Here is a 20710-nt window from a genome sequence, read left to right as displayed (position 1 = left end):
ACCATTTTAGTTATTTCAGTTCAGTCTTGAAGAAAATGTGTCAATAAGTCCGCAAAACATAGATAACAGTGTTCTAAGAGATATCGGTCTTTACTTATTGTCAGAAAAATACAGAACACTTTGAACGACTAGAAATAAGATGTTTATATTCACAGGATATGTACATTAGTATGTTCTGCATGTGTCCCGTTGCCTAGTGGGCCCTGATAACTTGTTCCATGCGTGATGGCATCGACGCTTATAGAGCGCGAATGGCGTCCTGTAGTGTAGCCATCCATGCTGCTTTTACCTGGTTCCAAAGTTCGTTGAGTCACAGCGTTGCACCCATTGTTTCGCTGTATCCCACACATTTTCGAATGGCAAGAAGCCTGGTGATCTGGCGGGCTAGGGCAAAAGACTGACGTCCGGTGACACCGAGAAGGCACGTGTTCGCGCAGCAATATGTGATCGTGCATTGTCTTGCTGTAAAATGTCGTCTGGGGTATTTTGCAGAAAGGGTATGGCTACGGGTCGCAGGATCTCATTCACGTAGGTTACACTGGTCACAGAGCCCTGGACACACGCCAACTGTGATATGTAATTGTACCCAATAGCACCCCACACCATAAGGCCTTGGGTTGGCGCTGTATATCTTGTGCGAATGCAGTCACTGTGATGCCGCCCCCTGCCTGAGGCGAAACCAAAATGCGGCTATCGTAATCTACTCATGAAGGTAACGCACCGTCACGTCTAAACCACCATCAAGTCCAAAAATCAAAGGCAGGATTGACATTGAAGTCCAACACTTAGTCCTGAAAGCACATTTATTACTGACACAAACGTACAACCAGAACAGAAATCAAATATATTTCAAGAACATTCCAGAAATGATCTACATAACAAATAATTGCTAGGGATTGGGTTTGAACTGGGGACGCTCAGCACGCCCGCCAGCGACCCTAATCACTACATCACACTGCACTCACCACAGGTCGCGATTGTATAGATACCTTAGTCACCAGCAGGCCCAAACTTTTCGACTCACTCAGCGTAGAATAGGGAACAGTGATCATAAGGCCGTTAAGCACCATTGAACGGTGCGGTAAATACGAATGGAAAGAAAGATAAGCTTTTTCTGCTTCGTAAGAGCGACAAAAACAGACTTCAGTTGTCAGCCGAAAAAAGTCGTCTCCTGGATCGAGAATGTTGCGTATAATTGTACAAAGTTCAGTAGCATTGCACAATACGCCTTGGACATGTATGTGCCGTGCAAATTTGTTAGGAATTGGGAAGACACATCGCACAGCCGTATTAGGAAGGTGCTTCGAAAGTAGAGAGCGCCACCGCAAATTTTACGTAGCTAAAGCCGCACAGAGAGGTAAAAACTAAACGAAACCAAAATTTGCATAAGGAGGGCCACAAGTGACACGTTCCATGAATTCGGAAGTGAAATTCTATCTATCGACTTAACAGAAAATCCTAATAAGTTTTCGTCCGATGTAAGATTAGTAAACAAATCGAAACCACCTGCCCAGACACTCTGTGACCATATGTCACCGAAACGGAAAATAGCAGGGAGAAGGTCGAAATCTGTCTTTTTTTTTCCCAAAACTGTTTCATTGCGGAATATCGCGCTGCGGTTTTTCCTTTAACTCATCGAAAGACCACCAAAATGACAGACATCGAAATAAGAAACCAAGGGATAGAAAAGTAGCTGAAATGGCTTAACAGAGAAAAGGCCACTGCACCTGATGGGATACCAATGCGATTCTACACAGCGTATGCAAAAGAACTTGTTCCACTTCTAGCAGCAGTGTATCGTAGGTTGCTGGAGGAGTGAAGCATTTCTAGTGATTGTGAAACAATGCAAATCATTCCAGTTTTCAAGAAGCGTTGCCGAACAGACGCGCAGAGCTACAGACCTACATCTCTGACGTCGGTACGTTTAAGAATTTTGAAGCGTTTTATGATCGTACATTATGATATTTCTGGAGACCAAAAATATTTTCTGTAGGAATCAAAATGGGTTGCGAACAACAATCGTATGAAACCCAGCTCGCTCTGCTGGTCAATATACACTGAAGAGCAAAAGAAAGTTGTATACCTGCACGCAGAAGTACCGCAACACGACGTGGTATGGACTCAGCTAATGTCTGAAGTAGTGCTGAAGGGAACTGACATCATGAATCGTGCAGGGCTGTCCATAACGAGTACGAGAGGGGCAGAGATATCTTCCGAACAGCACGTTGCAAGGTATCCCAGATATGCTTAATAACATTCATGTCTGGGGAGTATTGAGGCCAGCGGATGTGTTTAAACTCAGAAGAGTGCTCCTGGAGCCACTCTGTAGTAATTCTGGACTTGTGGGGTGTCGCATTTTCGTGTTGAAATTGCCCAAGTCTGTCGGTATGCACAATGGACATGAAAGGATGCAGGTGATCAGACAGAATGCTTACGTACGAGTCACCTGTCAAGAGTCGTATCTAAACGTGTCAGAAGGCCCATATCACTCCAACTGCACACGCCCCTCACCATCACAGGGCCTCCAACAGCTTGAACAGACCCCTGCTGACATGCAGGGTCCATGGATTCATGAGGTTGTCTCCATACTCGTACACGTATCCGTCCGCTCGATACAATTTGAAATGAGATTCGTCCGACCAGGCAACATGTTTCCAGTCATCAACAGTTCAGCCGCGCGAGATTAGCCGTGCGGTCTAAGGCGTTACAGTCATGGACTGTGTGGCTGGTCCCAGCGGAGGTTCGAGTCCTCCCTCGGGCATGGGTGTGTTTGTTTGTCCGTAGGATAATTTAAGTTAAGTAGTGTGTAAGCTTAGGGACTGATGATCTCAGCAGTTAAGTCCCGTAAGATCTCACACACATTTGAACATTTTGAACATCAACAGTTCAATATCGGTGTTCACGGTCCCAGGCGAGGCGTGCAGTCATCAAGGGTACACGAGTGTGTCTTCGGTTCCGAAAGCCCATCTCGATGATGTTTCGTCGAATGGTTCGCACGTACACACTTGTTGATAGCCCGGCATTGAAATCTGCAGCAATTTTCGGAAGGGTTGCACGTCTGTAATGTTGAACTATTCTCTACAGTCGTCGTTGGTCCCGTTCTTGCAGGATCTTTTCCCGGCCGAAGCGATGTCGGAGATTTGATGTTTTACCGGATTGCTGATATTCGCGATACATTCGTGAAACGGTCGTGCGGGAAAATCCCCACTTCATCGCCACCTCGGAGATGCTGTGCCCCACCGCTCGCGTGCCGACTATTTCACCACGTTCACAATCACTTAAATCTTGATAACCAGCCATTGTAGCAGCAGTAACGGATCTAACAACGGCGCTAGACACTTGTTGTCTTATATAGGTGTTGCCGACCGCAGCGCCATATTTGGCCTGTTTACATATCTAAAAAATGTTCAAATGTATGTGAAATCTTATGGGACTTAACTGCTAAGGTCATCAGTCCCTAAGCTTGCACACTACTTAACCTAAATTACCTTAAGGACAAACACACACAGATGCCCGAGGGAGGACTCGAACCTCCGCTGGGACCAACCGCACAGTCCATGACTGCAGCGCCATAGGCCGCTCGGCTAATCCGGCGCGGCGTTTACATATCTCTGTATTTGAATACGCATGCCTGTACCAGTTTCTTTGGCGCTTCAGTGTATATGGTCGGAGGCATCCAGAGTGTTCCAAAAAGTGGTTTTAGATCCTAATTTTTTACAAGGGGATCTCCCGTCTAGACCGCCTTGTAGTCTATACCCTACCTACTGAGCCCTCTTCCCAAATAACTAAGTTTTGACGACGCCGGTAAACGTGATGCTTTTCAGACCGGGCGACGTACCTGGGACAGGTGTCGACGGCGGCGTCTTGGTCGGCCGAGGAAGCGACCAGTGCCAACGCGACGGCGGTGAACGGAACTGCGGGCAATGCGACGGCGTCGGCGGCGGCGGGCAGCGCGTGCAGGGCGCGCAAGCTGCCGCTGCCCGTGCTGCAGCAGCGCGACTGCTTCCTCAGCAACGTCAGCGCGCGGCTCGTCACCGAAGACAAGGGCTGCGCGGGAACTCCGGGCACCGCCGCGCTACTCTGCCCGGTAAGACACTGCCGCAGTAGCAACCTTTTTCGCTCCTTCCCCCTCTATAGCTCTACTAGACACATCTATTTCGCAGAATAATCGAAATACAGTACCTCTTAACGACCTATCCGTATTGGTTTTATGACACTTATCATAATGGAGTTTTCAGCTTGCAGCAATCTTGAAGACGAGCCACTGGCAGAATTCAAACCATTTTATACGGAGGCATTCAATAAGTAATGCGATACATATTTTTTCTCCGCCAATTTCGGCAGAATATGTTCTGGAACATCATGGAATATGCCTGCTTCACGAAATCCGATAGGTGGCGGAGCTATACGTCGCCTTCAAAATGGCGTCTGTAACGGAGATGCGTTCCAAGAAGAGAGGTGTCAAAGAGTTTGTTATTGACGGAAAACCTCAGCATCGCAGATATTCAGAGGCGCTTGCACGATGGCTACTGAGACCTGGCAGAGAACAAAAGCACCGTGAGTCGTTGAGCGAGGCGTCTGTGATCATCGCCACAAGGTCGCGCGCAACAGGTTTCCCGTGTGTCGGCCGGCCGCACACAGCTGTGACTTCTAGATTGTTGGCACGTGCGGACACTCTCATTCGAGGTAATCACAAACACCTCGCTGCACAACTGGACGTCTCTGATGGTAGTGCTGACACACTTGTCCACCACTTGAGGTACTCAAGAAAGGTGGGTGCCCGCTAAGTTCCTCGCCGCTTAACAGAAGACCATAACGAGTAACAAAGAACATTCAGTGCGGGACTGCTTGCGCATTACGCGTGACTCTTCATATCAAACCGGAAACAAAACCGCAATCCATGGAGTGACGTCACACCACCTCTCCTCCGAACAAAAAGTTTAAAGTCGCAGCCGGCCGGAGTGGCCGAGCGGTTGTAGGCGCTACAGTCTGGAACCACATGACTGCTACGGTCGCAGGTTCGAATCCTGCCTTGGGCATGGATGTGTGTGATGTCCTTAGGTTAGTTAGGTTTAAGTAGTTCTAAGTTTTAGGGGACTAATGAACTCAGCAGTTAAGTCCCATAGCGCTCAGAGCCGTTTGAACGATTTTTTTTTTCAAAGTCGCACCCTCAGCCAGTAAGATCACGGCGACAGGCTTTCTAACGCTGAAGAGGTTTGATGTCCTGCTTCTTGCTGCAACTATCAACTCTGAAGTGTATTGTCCTACTATTAGGAAATTGAAGAAACTACTTCAGCATGTTCATCACCACAAAAATGCAAACTTTTTCTCCGTGATAAAGCAAGGCCTTACAGACGCCTGCGCACCCGAGAGCAGCTCACAAAACTTCAGTGGACTTTTTTTCCTCATCCAACATAAGGCCCGGATCTCCCACCTTCCGACTTTCATCTGTTTGGCCCAAAGGAAGATGCACTCCGAGAGTGGCACAATGCGGGCATACAGGCCCTTCAAATAAAGTGGTGTACGGCCGTAGCATTGAACGGGGATTACGTTGAACATTAGGGTTTTGTACCAAAGGAGTGGGAAATAACATGGTGTATTGGAATCCTGCTTTCAGGAAAAATGTGTTGTATTACTTACTAAATACCCCTCGTCATTACTGTGTAGAAGCGCTAGCCTGAGCGTCTGTCACAGATAAAACTTTATATGTTTGAAAGTAACACAAAGCAAGTAGAGAGTAAGCAGATTCACAGGCCTTATGAATTAAGTGGTTAATTATTTTGTATGCCGTGTACTGGAATGCCGGGTAATGAAAACTCAGAACAGTATTTCCTCCAAAAGCAGAGAAGTGGATGAAGAATTTCCAAAATTGGTCGAACTGGAAACCCTCGTCTCCTTTGAGCAAACTGTCTGCTAATTACATTTCGACAGCTTTCTTGTTCATTGAATCTCAATATGATGAGACCGTGGCCAGTATCTGGACTTTTACGTAGTCCATGAAATGGCCGGTGGAAGTACTGCAGATTTGTTGGGCTGTAGAAGTCAGGTATATTGCTGGTGTCCGGTGCGAACTGTTTATCCTGTGCCGCATGGCACACTCACAAGAAATTTCACTCAGTCGCTTTTCGTAGAACAAATTCTAGTACGGCAATTGGTACTACTGGTTCTACGAGTGAAATCGGTACATTTCTGTGGTGTGCTTACTGTAAGACCTTCGGTACACACACCATCAGATTATTTGACTTGTCGCTCTAACGAAGTAGGCAAGTGTCAGCAATATGTCTCGTGGTCTTATCGTGGCGTGTTGATCTTCTGCTGTTAGGTCAGACGATAGAAATGCCACTTGCACGCTTAGAGTAGCAGATTGACGCTGACCAACTTTAAACAGAACTTGATTAATTTTCACACACATTTATTAAAATAATAACAAGCATAAAATTACTTAACTTGGTTCTGGATGCAATTCAATTGACAATCTGAAGTTCCTTTGGACTCGGTACGTTAATCTTATTCTCACATATCTCTGATACTTGACAAAGTGTCTATACATTTATCTTCATGGCTATGTACAGTCGTGGACAAAACGAGCGAGACCCCTCGCCTTTCCGTTATGCTGATCCGCACGGCTTTAAAGGCTGCTACACAGCATAACCGGCAAGGCGACGAAGTGCTACCAACATACTATGCGCAGGCGTGAAATTGAAAAGCTATCCGAACTTTGTCAGACTGTTTTCAATCATGTGTAAGACTACATTAATGCTGATTAGTTCAAATGGCTCTGAGTACTGTGGGACTTAACATCTGCGGTCGACAGTCCCCTAGAACTTAGAACTACTTAAACCTAACTAACCTAAGCACATCACACACATCCATGCCCGAGGCAGGATTCGAACCTGCGACCGTAACAGTCGCTCGGTTCCGGACTGAAGAGCCTAGAACCGCACGGCCACAGTGGCCAGCAATGCTGATTAGTGTGTTATGCACAATACGTAACTATAATATATAAGTGAAAGAATAAACGCTAATTAGTATGAAATGTATTAATAAACATGAATTTCAGCTTATCGAGATAACCTAACTGTTTTAGTAAGACAAAGTACCCCAGATCGTTATCAATTAGCAAAATATTATGAGCATTCGGCCACGGAACGGTCTGCGTCAACGTTCAGACCAGTCATAGTGGATTACTGTAGCTGACCTATCATAAAAGTGTGCAAATACAGCAATGCTTGAAGATTCATAACGAAAATCAGTTAAAAATATTTCTGTGCCACACTTAAGTCAACTTAACTATTGACAGAAGCGGAAAAAAGTAGGCAGTAACAAGTATGAAATTCTAGAAGAGTTTCATATTGATATCAACAGGGAGTCAGTACAGAATAAAGATAGCAATAAAACGTATTGGGGGCCCGAGAATTTCTTAAAATTGCTTTACTGATAGTCTATCTGCCTCCATCGAGATTAGAACAGAAAACAAACCAGACCTCCTTTGCAGTAGCAAACACCTTTCACTACACTAGCAGGCAACCCAGGCAAACAACCCTCTATCATTACCCCAGACATGAATAAGCCAGCAATTTCGCAATGAAAAAGGCAAAATGATTTACAGTTTCTGTTGCATACAGCTTTCTAGATTCAAAAACATGAATTTTCTTTTCTAGGCGCGCAGTCCGGAACCGTGCGACTGCTGCGGTCGCAGGTTCGAATCCTGCCTCGGGCATGGATGTGTGTGATGTCCTTAGGTTAGTTAGGTTTAAGTAGTTCTAAGTTCTAGGGGACTGATGACCAAGCAGTTGAGTCCCATAGTGCTCAGAGCCATTTGAGCCATGAATTTTCTACCTTTATGTCGCCGCTCATGTGACAATAATTCGGAATGTTTATCGAAATAACAAAATACCGTTACTGGCGAGTAAATTTAGTACTATAATTCTGCACCACCCCAGGAAATAGACGGCGACATAGCTGCCAAACGTATTCTACAGTGTTTCGAATTCTCCATTAGACTCGCCACAGCGAGAAAACGATCATTAGCCGAAGTGTTTCTTAAGCTTGCCAGTAGTGGGAATGTTCGCATTTCTAAAACACATTGGGATTAATACTGGGATCTGAATTATCACGTGTATAGGCAAATGGACTTTATTTGCTTTCCTGTAAACGGGTTTTGGTTCGAAAGCGTAACTACGGTTAATATGCTGATGTATCGACTGCAACTGGAACATTTCGAATAAAGAGTAGGAGGAATTATTTATGCAGCCCTCACCTTCAGTAACTGTCGTAGCTATTTTCTTTGTTAGGATTTCGTCACCTAAATCGTTAAAAATGGAACCCTACTAGTCTTATTTTCTTGACCGTCTGTCTGTCTACCCAACTCTTAAAACCCGTTTACCTCGAGTAGACATAATAAGCGGAAATGTATCGCACTTCCTACGGTATACGGTCCCTTGCTGGTGTAAAAAAATGAGCTTCTATGTTAGGATCCAGTATGACTGGTCTGAACGATGACACAGACCGTTTCGCGGCCGAATGCGCATAATATTTTGCTAATTCGTAACGATCTGGGATACTTTGTCTTACTAAAACAGTTATGTTGTCTCTAGAAGTTGACATTCTTTATTAGTACAGTTCAAACTAATTAGAGTTTCACGTTTCATTTATATCTTATACACTCCTGGAAATGGAAAAAAGAACACATTGACACCGGTGTGTCAGACCCACCATACTTGCTCCGGACACTGCGAGAGGGCTGTACAAGCAATGATCACACGCACGGCACAGCGGACACACCAGGAACCGCGGTGTTGGCCGTCGAATGGCGCTAGCTGCGCAGCATTTGTGCACCGCCGCCGTCAGTGTCAGCCAGTTTGCCGTGGCATACGGAGCTCCATCGCAGTCTTTAACACTGGTAGCATGCCGCGACAGCGTGGACGTGAACCGTATGTGCAGTTGACGGACTTTGAGCGAGGGCGTATAGTGGGCATGCGGGAGGCCGGGTGGACGTACCGCCGAATTGCTCAACACGTGGGGCGTGAGGTCTCCACAGTACATCGATGTTGTCGCCAGTGGTCGGCGGAAGGTGCACGTGCCCGTCGACCTGGGACCGGACCGCAGCGACGCACGGATGCACGCCAAGACCGTAGGATCCTACGCAGTGCCGTAGGGGACCGCACCGCCACTTCCCAGCAAATTAGGGACACTGTTGCTCCTGGGGTATCGGCGAGGACCATTCGCAACCGTCTCCATGAAGCTGGGCTACGGTCACGCACACCGTTAGGCCGTCTTCCGCTCACGCCCCAACATCGTGCAGCCCGCCTCCAGTGGTGTCGCGACAGGCGTGAATGGAGGGACGAATGGAGACGTGTCGTCTTCAGCGATGAGAGTCGCTTCTGCCTTGGTGCCAATGATGGTCGTATGCGTGTTTGGCGCCGTGCAGGTGAGCGCCACAATCAGGACTGCATACGACCGAGGCACACAGGGCCAACACCCGGCATCATGGTGTGGGGAGCGATCTCCTACACTGGCTGTACACCACTGGTGATCGTCGAGGGGTACTGAATAGTGCACGGTACATCCAAACCGTCATCGAACCCATCGTTCTACCATTCCTAGACCGGCAAGGGAACTTGCTGTTCCAACAGGACAATGCACGTCCGCGTGTATCCCGTGCCACCCAACGTGCTCTAGAAGGTGTAAGTCAACTACCCTGGCCAGCACGATCTCCGGATCTGTCCCCCATTGAGCATGTTTGGGACTGGATGAAGCGTCGTCTCACGCGGTCTGCACGTCCAGCACGAACGCTGGTCCAACTGAGGCGCCAGGTGGAAATGGCATGGCAAGCCGTTCCACAGGACTACATCCAGCATCTCTACGATCGTCTCCATGGGAGAATAGCAGCCTGCATTGCTGCGAAAGGTGGATATACACTGTACTAGTGCCGACATTGTGCATGCTCTGTTGCCTGTGTCTATGTGCCTGTGGTTCTGTCAGTGTGATCATGTGATGTATCTGACCCCAGGAATGTGTCAATAAAGTTTCCCCTTCCTGGGACAATGAATTCATGGTGTTCTTATTTCAATTTCCAGGAGTGTATTTATGTGTTGTGTTTAACACACTAATCAGCATTAGTATAGTCTTACAGATGACTGAAAACAGTCTGACCAATTTCGGATAGTTTTTCAATTTCACGCCTGTGCATAGTATGTTGGTAGCACTACGTCGCCTTGCCTGTTATACTGTGTAGCAGACTTTAAAGCTGTGCGGATCAGCATAACGAAAAGGCGAGGGGTCTCGCTCGTTTTGTCCACGACTGTACAGGAATATGATAATTTTCTTAGGTGCAGACTGAAACTTGACTACAGACTGGTACAGACAAATGCAGACTGGTACAGACTGGTGCAGACTAATGTAGACTGACTAATCGGAGGTCTGTACACTCGTTATAATACCTCGCGCGTTCAGGTATCACTGCGCGAGTGTGATCCGCGAGGAGAAAAGGTTCTACATTAGCAGCAATCTCACTGGCTGTGTTACATATTAATACGCGGATCGGCGGAAGCAGAATTTGGTCTGTCTCTAAGGCAGCGCCATCTCGTAGTGCGGAGACGGACGAGCGCTGCGCCTGCGCTGTTGTGCTTAGCGGGGCGCCCTCTACTGGGAAAGTTGTGTACTTGCTGACTACGCGGAACTATGTACACAACAATTTCCCTTTTATACATTCATTATGGTACATCTAAGCGAGTGTACGTCAAATGCGGCCAGCGGGCCGCATGGGACCCGAATCAAGTATTCGTGGGGCCCGCGGTTCTCAGCCTATTTTATTCTAATATGCATCTAACAATTAACAGCCGAATCAGAAAAAAAATCAAGTTGACAGATTATTAAGAGTGTACTTTATCTGTTTAGTAAAAAAGCACAGATATTTACAGAGACATTAATATTTTAAGACGTGTTTAATTATAACACGTTGGTGAACTCGGCCGTGGGCTAAGCGAACTTTGCCGCCTTCCTCAGGGCAAAGGGATACCTAGCGCAGTGGCTGCAGGGTAGAGGACGTGAGAGGGACAGTGTTTCTTTATTTGCACTCCAGTAGTAGCCTACTGACAACTCAAAGGCGTGGGCGACTCGTATCGATCAGTCTCTATGGTACAAATTTTACAACGGGGGTAATATGGATTCGTGAATCCGCACTATGAAGTTAAATTAAGGCTTTTGTAATAGAAGGCAATGAACAGAAGAAAAATGACATGCAAAGCATTTAGTAAACATTTGTGATCCTAACTCACATTTCAAATGCATTTAAATACAAGCACATCTATTGTTATTAATCAATCAATCATCCACTCACAAAGACAACACTGTCAGGCAAGTACTGTCACAGCAATTTGAAACTGAGAGCAGTCAAGACGAAGTGCCGACTTTTAACGGTCAGTACTTGAGGGGTCGGCGGCCAACTTATCGCGACTTTACTATAGCTACACAGTGTGACCGTCTTCGTGCAATAAATGTACACTACTAGCCATTATAATTGCTACACCAAGAAGAAATGCAGATGATAAACGGGTATTCATTGGACAAATATATTATACTAGAACTGACATGTGATTACATTTTCACGCAATTTGGGTGCATAGATCCTGAGAAATCAGTGCCCAGAACAACCACCTCTGGCCGTAATAACGGCCTTGATACGCCTGGGCATTGAGTCAAACAGAGCCTGGATCGCGTGTACAGGTACAGCTGCCCATGCAGCTTCAACATGATACCACAGTTCATCAAGAGTAGTGACTGGCGTATTGTGACGAGCCAGTTGCTCGACTACCATTTTCAGTTGGTGAGAGATCTGGAGAATGTGCTGGCCAGGGCAGCAGTCGAACATTTTCTGTATCCAGAAAAGCCCGCACAGGACCTGCAACATGCAGTCGTGCATTATCCTGCTGAAATGTAGGGTTTCGCAGGGATCGAATGAAGGATAGAGCCACGGGTTGTGACACATCTGAAATGTAGCGTCCACTGTGCAAAGTGCCGTCAATGCGAACAAGAGGTGACCGAGACATGTAACCAATGGCAGCCCATACCATCACGCCGGGTGATACGCCAGTATGGCGATGACGAATACACGCATACAATGTGCGTTCACCGCGATGTCGTCAAACACGGATGCGACCATCACGATGCTGTAAACAGAACCTGGATTCATCCGAAAAAATGACGTTTTGCCGTTACCCAAGTTCGTTGTTCCTCCCCCATGAACCATGGACCTTGCCGTTGGTGGGGAGGCTTGCATGCCTCAGCGATACAGATGGCCGTACCGTAGGTGCAACCACAACGGAGGGGTATCTGTTGAGAGGCCAGACAAACATGTGGTTCCTGAAGAGGGGCAGCAGCCTTTTCAGTAGTTGCAGGGGCAACTGTCTGGATGATTGACTGATCTGGCCTTGTAACATTAACCAAAACGGCCTTGCTGTGCTGGTACTGCGAACGGCTGAAAGCAAGGGGAAACTACAGCCGTAATTTTTCCCGAGGACATGCAGCTTTACTGTATGATTAAATGATGATAGCGTCCTCTTGGGTAAAATATTCCGGAGGTAAAATAGTCCCCCATTCGGATCTCCGGACGGGGACTACTCAAGAGGACGTCGTTATCAGGAGAAAGAAAACTGGCATTCTACGGATCGGAGCGTGGAATGTCAGATCCCTTAATCGGGCAGGTAGGTTAGAAAGTTTAAAAAGGGAAATGGATAGGTTAAAGTTAGATATAGTGGGAATTAGTGAAGTTCGGTGGCAGGAGGAACAAGACTTTTGGTCAGGTGATTACAGGGTTATAAATACAAAATCAAATAGGGGTAATGCAGGAGTAGGTTTAATTATGAATAGGAAAATAGGAATGCGGGTAAGCTACTACAAACAGCATAGTGAACGCATTATTGTGGCCAAGATAGACACAAAGCCCATGTACTACAGTAGTACAAGTTTATATGCCAACTAGCCTTGCAGATGATGAAGAAATTGATGAAATGTATGACGAGATAAAAGAAATTATTCAGGTAGTGAAGGGAGACGAAAATTTAATAGTCATGGGTGACTGGAATTCGTCAGTAGGAAAAGGGAGAGAAGGAAACATAGTAGGTGAATATGGATTGGGGGGAAGAAATGAAAGAGGAAGCCGCCTTGTAGAATTTTGCACAGAGCATAACTTAATCATAGCTAACACTTGGTTCAAGAATCATAAAAGAAGGTTGTATACCTGGAAGAATCCTGGAGATACTAATAGGTATCAGATAGATTATATAATGGTAAGACAGAGATTTAGGAACCAGGTTTTAAATTGTAAGACATTTCCAGGGGCAGATGTGGATTCTGACCACAATCTATTGGTTATGAACTGCAGATTGAAACTGAAGAAACTGCAAAAAGGTGGGAATTTAAGGAGATGGGACCTGGATAAACTGACTAAACCAGAGGTTGTACAGAGTTTCAGGGAGAGCATAAGGGAACAATTAACAGGAATGGGGGAAAGAAATACAGTAGAAGAAGAATGGGTAGCTCTGAGGGATGAAGTAGTGAAGGCAGCAGACGATCAAGTAGGTAAAAAGACGAGGGCTAATACAAATCCTTGGGTAACAGAAGAAATATTGAATTTAATTGATGAAAGGAGAAAATATAAAAATGCAGTAAATGAAGCAGGCAAAAGGGAATACAAACGTCTCAAAAATGAGATCGACAGAAAGTGCAAAATGGCTAAACAGGGATGGCTAGAGGACAAATGTAAGGATGTAGAGGCTTGTCTCACTAGGGGTAAGATAGATACTGCCTACAGGAAAATTAAAGAGACCTTTGGAGAGAAGAGAACCATTTGTATGAATATCAAGAGCTCAGATGGCAACCCAGTTCTAAGCAAAGAAGGGAAGGCAGAAAGGTGGAAGGAGCATATAGAGGGTTTATACAAGGGCGATGTACTTGAGGACAGTATTATGGAAATGGAAGAGGATGTAGATGAAGATGAAATGGGAGATAAGATACTGCGTGAAGAGTTTGACAGAGCACTGAAAGACCTGAGTCGAAACAAGTCCCCAGGAGTAGACAACATTCCATTAGAACTACTGATGGCCTTGGGAGAGCCAGTCATGACAAAACTCTACCATCTGGTGAGCAAGATGTATGAGACAGGCGAAATACCCACAGACTTCAAGAAGAATATAATAATTCCAATACCAAAGAAAGCAGGTGTACAGATGTGAAAATTACCGAACTATCAGTTTAATAAGTCACAGCTGCAAAATACTAACGCGAATTCTTTACAGACGAATGGAAAAACTGGTAGAAGCGGATCTCGGGGAAGATCAGTTTGGATTCCGTAGAAATGTTGGAACACGAGAGGCAATACTAACCTTACGACTTATCTTAGAAGAAAGATTAAGAAAAGGCAAACCTACATTTCTAGCATTTGTAGACTTAGAGAAAGCTTTTGACAACGTTAACTGGAATACTCTCTTTCAAATTCTGAAGGTGGCAGGGGTAAAATACAGGAAGCGAAAGGCTATTTACAATTTGTACAGAAACCAGATGGCAGTTATAAGAGTCGAGGGGCATGAAAGGGAATCAGTGGTTGGGAAAGGAGTGAGACAGGGTTGTAGCCTCTCCCCGATGTTATTCAATCTGTATATTGAGCAAGCAGTAAAGGAAACAAAAGAAAAATTCGGAGTAGGTATTAAAATTCATGGAGAAGAAGTAAAAACTTTGAGGTTCGCCGATGACATTGTAATTCTGTCAGAGACAGGAAAGGACTTGGAAGAGCAGTTGAACGGAATGGACAGTGTCTTGAAAGGAGGATATAAGATGAACATCAACAAAACCAAAACGAGGATAATGGAATGTAGTCAAATTAAATCGGGTGATGCTGAGGGGATTAGATTAGGAAATGAGACACTTAAAGTAGTAAAGGAGTTTTGCTATTTAGGGAGTAAAATAACTGATGATGGTCGAAGTAGAGAGGATATAAAATGTAGACTGGCAATGGCAAGGAAAGAGTTTCTGAAGAAGAGAAATTTGTTAACATCGAGTATAGATTTAAGTGTCAGGAAGTCGTTTCTGAAAGTATTTGTATGGAGTGTAGCCATGTATGGAAGTGAAACATGGACGATAACCAGTTTGGACAAGAAGAGAATAGAAGCTTTCGAAATGTGGTGCTACAGAAGAATGCTGAAGATAAGGTGCGTAGATCACGTAACTAATGAGGAGGTATTGAATAGGATTGGGGAGAAGAGAAGTTTGTGGCACAACTTGACTAGAAGAAGGGATCGGTTGGTAGGACATGTTTTGAGGCATCAAGGGATCACAAATTTAGCATTGGAGGGCAGCGTGGAGGGTAAAAATCGTAGAGGGAGACCAAGAGATCAATACACTAAGCAGATTCAGAAGGATGTAGGTTGCAGTAGGTACTGGGAGATGAAGAAGCTTGCACAGGATAGGGTAGCACGGAGAGCTGCATCAAACCAGTCTCAGGACTGAAGACCACAACAACAACAACAAGTTCGTCGTTGAGGACACCATCGCTGGCGCTCCTGTCTGTGATGCAGAGTCAAGGGTAACGGCAGCCATGGTATCCGAGCTGATAGTCCATGCTGCTGCAAACGTCGTCGAACTGTTCGTGCAGATGGTTGTTGTCTTGCAAACGTCCCCATCTGTTGACTCAGGGATCGAGACGTGGCTGCACGATCCGTTACAGCCATGCGGATAAGATGACTGTCATCTCGACTGCTAGTGATACGAGGCCGTTGGGATCCAGCACGGCGTTCCGTATTACCCTCCTGAACCCACCGATTCCATATTCTGCTAACAGTCATTGAATCTCGACCGACGCGAGCAGCAATGTCGCGATACGATAAACCGCAATCGCTATAGGCTACAATCCGACCTTTATTAAAGTCGGAAACGTGATGGTACGCATTTCTCCTCCTTACACGAGGCATCACAACAACGTTTCACCAGGCAACGCCGGTAAACTGTTGTCTGTGTATGAGAAATCGGTTGGAAACTTTCCTCATGTCAGGTGTCGCCACCGGCGCCAAACTTGTGTGAATGCTCTGAAAAGCTAATCATTTGCATATCACAGCCTCGTCTTCCTGTCGGTTAAATTTTGCGTCTGTAGCACGTTATCTTAGTGGTGTAGCAATTTTAATGGCCAGTAGTGTAACTTAAAAAATAAAAACCACTTATAAAATGCAGATAGTCCCAAGTGGACTATGCATGTCAAAGATCGAGTATGAACGTGAACATAACCTTTAACGTGAATAGTCCAGTTGATACTATGTCCATATATGATTTAAGTGGTTGTACTGTTTTAACTTATATATACTGCACTGAAGATGACAACAACAACATTGTGACTGAAACCTCGATGTGGAATAAACAGTATTCGCGACTGATTGCTGTACCCTTCGCTACCTAAAATACTGTCGCCGGGCACAGCTGCTTTCCCATGGAATCAAACCTGATTATAGTAATTTGTGTATGCTACCAGTTGGTATCAATATCGGTACATATGCGGCCTGAGGCGCCGCCCCGCAATGTCGTTATTGGCTCTTCAGATAGAAGTTTGACGCCCACTGATCTAAACAATGGAAAGTTGTTACCACTACCGGATCCGCCCTCAAATGCCCCGGTAAATAGCCATTACTGCTCGGTTCCTATGGCGTAGACGTCAACAGCCATTATCTGCTCGCTTCTTTGGGCAAAGAGCAGTGCGGTAGCAGCAATTGTAGTGTGACAATCGATTCACGGTAACTTCTTAGCGTCCACTTTTCCGTAATCACTTGCACCATTGCGAAGGACAGTCCTGAAAACCGGTCTCTTCAGTGGTCACTGACCACAGTTGCCTTGTTTCCGTCTGTATGGAACGTATGCATGTTGGCGTGTGAATCAATGCCTCGTAAAACCCTCCTTACCTTTCCTGGATACTGCACCTGCGTTAATGCCAGATCCACTCGTTCTTTAGTGCTGCTTTCTAATACATCGGGCTTAATGCCTGACGGCCGTTACCCGCTGCATCTTCGTGGAGCTCACAGTCTTAGTTTGTGGAAAGCACTTGATTTAGTTACTTTTATACGTTCATCCACGTGGAGCCAATAATGATTTTTAATCCATTTACTTGTTTCCGAAATCTGAAGAGCTGGCTCCACTTGTAACTTTCACCCGTAGATGTAGCTATGAATCATGATCGTAGCGAGTTCCTTTGTGAATACCTAGAAGCTGCGTTGGTAGCTCTCAAACAGCTGCATATGGCCGATGTGAGTTGCTGCAATGGTTTAGTGGAAGTGCAGTTGCTCACTTTTGCAAACTCATTGCGCTGCTCACCTCCTGTCGCCAGTGGGGAACACAGATAACCCAGGTCTGACACCGAATTGTGATCCGACGGTGTCTCGAGGTTCGTCCACTGATCTGGAACTATTTTCTAGGAAATAAATGTTATTCAGTAGTTACCGCAGACAATCGGAGCCGGCCGGTGTGGCCGAGCGGTTCTAGGCACTACGGTCGCAAGTTAGAATCCTGCCTCGAGCATGGCTGTGTGTGATGTCCTTAGGTTAGTTAGGTTTAAGTAGTTCGAAGTTCTAGGAGACTGATGACCTCAGAAGTCCCATAGTGCTCAGAGCCATCTGAACCATTCTAGACAATCGGAGAAAACAGGACTTCCGTCTCGCATTTGGGCAGTCTTCTTTCCTCCATTGAGATCTGGCCAGCCACAGACATCCGTCATTTAGATGCGTAAAATACCTTCGTGTACAAGCAGTCTGTACTATCTCTATTGGTAGTCTATATGTGAAGCATTAGCACTAGCTACGAAGAGCGGGATAGCAATGTTTATCAACTGCAGGTGTCGCTTAGGCGCATTTGTTATTCCTTGTAACACAGTCACCTTTTTCTGCAGAATTTACTCTGCGTGTAGTAGTCATATGAAACGACCATTCGCAGGTAATACGTTGCTTCTTTTGAGCTACAGGTAAATGTACGTACTGATGTTTCAGCTCGTTAGACTACGATTTTTTAAAATGAAATACTCGTGTACGCTGATACGGCAGTGTTATTCCTATGTCTAGATATCTCAGAGAAGCTACAGGCATTTCTGGCTGTACAGCACACACATTTCTGTGTGTAAATTGTTGAATGATATTCTTCAATAATAGCTGCACATTGTCTGTCAGGCAGAAGATTTGATTATATTCTACGATGTCTTTGCATTGAACATGAATCGTACTTTGTTTCAGTGGAATTAGAATGTAAGTCGTCAATAGCGCTTTGTATTGACAATATTGTCTTTCGTAGCATTCTATACTTATAAAGAAAGGAAATCATAGACGGTTCCAATAATTAAGAAGTGATGAAACTCACATGATGAAATATGTCTGGACTGTTGAAGAGCTGCCAAAGAAGAAACTGAAACCTTCACGGTTAGATCCATTCCAAAATTCCAGGAAAAATTTATTTTCCGTAATTTATGTTTCAGATTTTCTCCTCAAAGCTAGAGAAAGATTTACGGGTGCTTGGAGCTCATTGAAGTGCCAGAAAGAAATGATATCTAAGTCTCTGCATATGAGATGTGAAGAGGAGAAAACACCTTTGGTCCGCAGCTCGTGGTCGTGCGGTAGCGTTCTCGCTTCCCGCGCCCGGGTTCACGGGTTCGATTCCCGGCGGGGTCAGGGATTTTCTCTGCGTCGTGATGACTGGGTGTTGTGTGATGTCCTTAGGTTAGTTAGGTTTATGTAGTTCTAAGTTCTAGGGGACTGATGACCATAGATGTTAAGTCCCATAGTGCTCAGAGCCAAAACACCTTTGTAATAATTGTAAACAATAGCAACTCGGGACGAAACTGGTATATTCTATTACTTTAGCGTTCTAATTAGCTTACACTTAATTATCTGTGTGACACTATAATGCTACTTATCAGAAGAACCTTTGATTTAATACGGTTGTTCAATCTTTAGTTAGTTAGTGGCCACGCGGATAAACCGCAGGTTCAGGTCGTAGGATTTAATGACGATCGCTTTGCTTTCATAAATTATTATTCTCATTATAAAGTGTGTTCCAGCAGCAATCTATAACTGTTCTAACAGAGACTTACTTCCTCTCAGTAGCTATTAAGCCTAATACTCCATGTTGTTGTTACTTTACAGGGAGACGCTGGGGGGCCGCTTCTGTTTCGCACCTTGCAAGGAGTCTACCAACAGATTGGTAAGTCTACTGCACTGCGGCACTACATTCCCTGCGGCTGCGGAAGTAAGATTACGGAATTGATGCTTATTTTGGCGAGGAATATTTAGACGAAAATGCGAACATTGCAGCTAGAAGGAAATTTCCGTGTGCGGCCAGTTGGCGAACGAGGACGAGACACTCTCTTCTTGTGACTACTTAGGTTTATCTTATCCATATACAAGATGACTTGCGTGCCACGAATCGTCAGACAAAAATACGCGTAGTAACAGAATGTGACACACGGAAAAGAGATTGAGTGTGCGTTCCTAAACATCTATGAGTATCGAATTTTGATTGAAAGCATTCCTTTGAAAAGATTATGCCGAAGCAATACCTATTTACTGTGGTTACAAAGTTGTTTTCAAAATAAATCTTTCGCTCTGTCTTTTAGAAGCTTTAGTCTAGGAGGGATTGAGAAGAGCTAGTTTGTAGCCTTGAAAGTAATGGCAGAATTAAATCAGCGAGGGCGCGTAGTGAGTTGCGCCTAAATTATCCAATTAGCAAAAGCATTGACCCCGAAAGACAACTGTGTGATTGGAGTCCCAACCCAGAATATGAGGTCTGTTGGGAAATTTGAAGCTTTGCTCCATACAATAGTAAGCAAAAGATAAAGCGTCTTTCTAAATTTGAATAGCTAAAAAACGATATTTGCAAGGACAGTTTTCGATGTATGCTTACTACGGCAAACATTACACAAATGAATAGTGCCTCGGCTATTGTGTCTCTCGTAAAAGCAAGACGTCTCAGCTCGACAGATAACACTTATTACAATTGAGAATATATTCAAAGCACTACAGCGATGCAGACGCAAGAACAAAAAAGGAAACAAGCTTGTCAAAAACCATTTACATTTCACGCAACTGTAAGTTAATAATTAATAATACAACCAGTTTCAGTCAGATTACAGACCATAATCATGTATACAGAGTTAACAAATCAGTCGTAAGTCATTAGCGATTACAGACCATCTTCATGTATACAGAGCTAACATTTCAATCGCAACTCATTAGCTTATACAAAAGTCATCATATGAATTACATTCCTGCGATGGACTAATTGTGTTATTAAGAAAATGCGTTAAAATTCAACTCTGTAAATATGTGTACCACTTAATCGTTTGTAATCTGACTGAAACTGGTTGTGTTAGTAAAATTGTTGAAGTACAACTGTGTGGAGTGTGACACCATAACTTCCGACCAGTGACTCAAAGCTGTAGATCATCGCGACTTTAGGATAACGTGATTAAACACAAAAAATAGGTAGTGCTCTTCTATGGGACGACAATACTCATTTTGCAAAGTGTGAAGTGCGTGCACGTTCCACCGTCTCCATGATAAACGACATCCTTACGAGGCATCACCATTGCCAGAGGTATTGCTCACTGAGCATGTTTAAGACATGATGAGATGGCGTCTGGTTCGATGTCCATCTCTGGCTACATCTTTGGCAACAACAGCCAGAAGTAGCC

At 44.9% G+C, this 20710-nt stretch overlaps 1 protein-coding gene across 1 annotated transcript in view; it reads left to right on the top strand.

Annotated features, from left to right (window-relative positions):
* The window catches only part of LOC126260358 (serine protease 48-like), a 176966-nt gene that overhangs the window by 147279 nt on the left and 8977 nt on the right, over positions 1-20710 (top strand). Inside the window, exons 6-7 of the mRNA XM_049957685.1 lie at positions 3825-4087; positions 19164-19221. Of these exons, the coding sequence (XP_049813642.1) occupies positions 3825-4087; positions 19164-19221 (321 nt within the window). The remainder of the gene's footprint in view (positions 1-3824; positions 4088-19163; positions 19222-20710) is intronic.

This window comes from Schistocerca nitens, chromosome 5 (genome assembly GCF_023898315.1).
Source record: "Schistocerca nitens isolate TAMUIC-IGC-003100 chromosome 5, iqSchNite1.1, whole genome shotgun sequence".
Classification (NCBI taxonomy): Eukaryota; Metazoa; Arthropoda; class Insecta; order Orthoptera; family Acrididae; genus Schistocerca; species Schistocerca nitens.
This window is presented reverse-complemented; position numbering and strand designations above follow the sequence as displayed.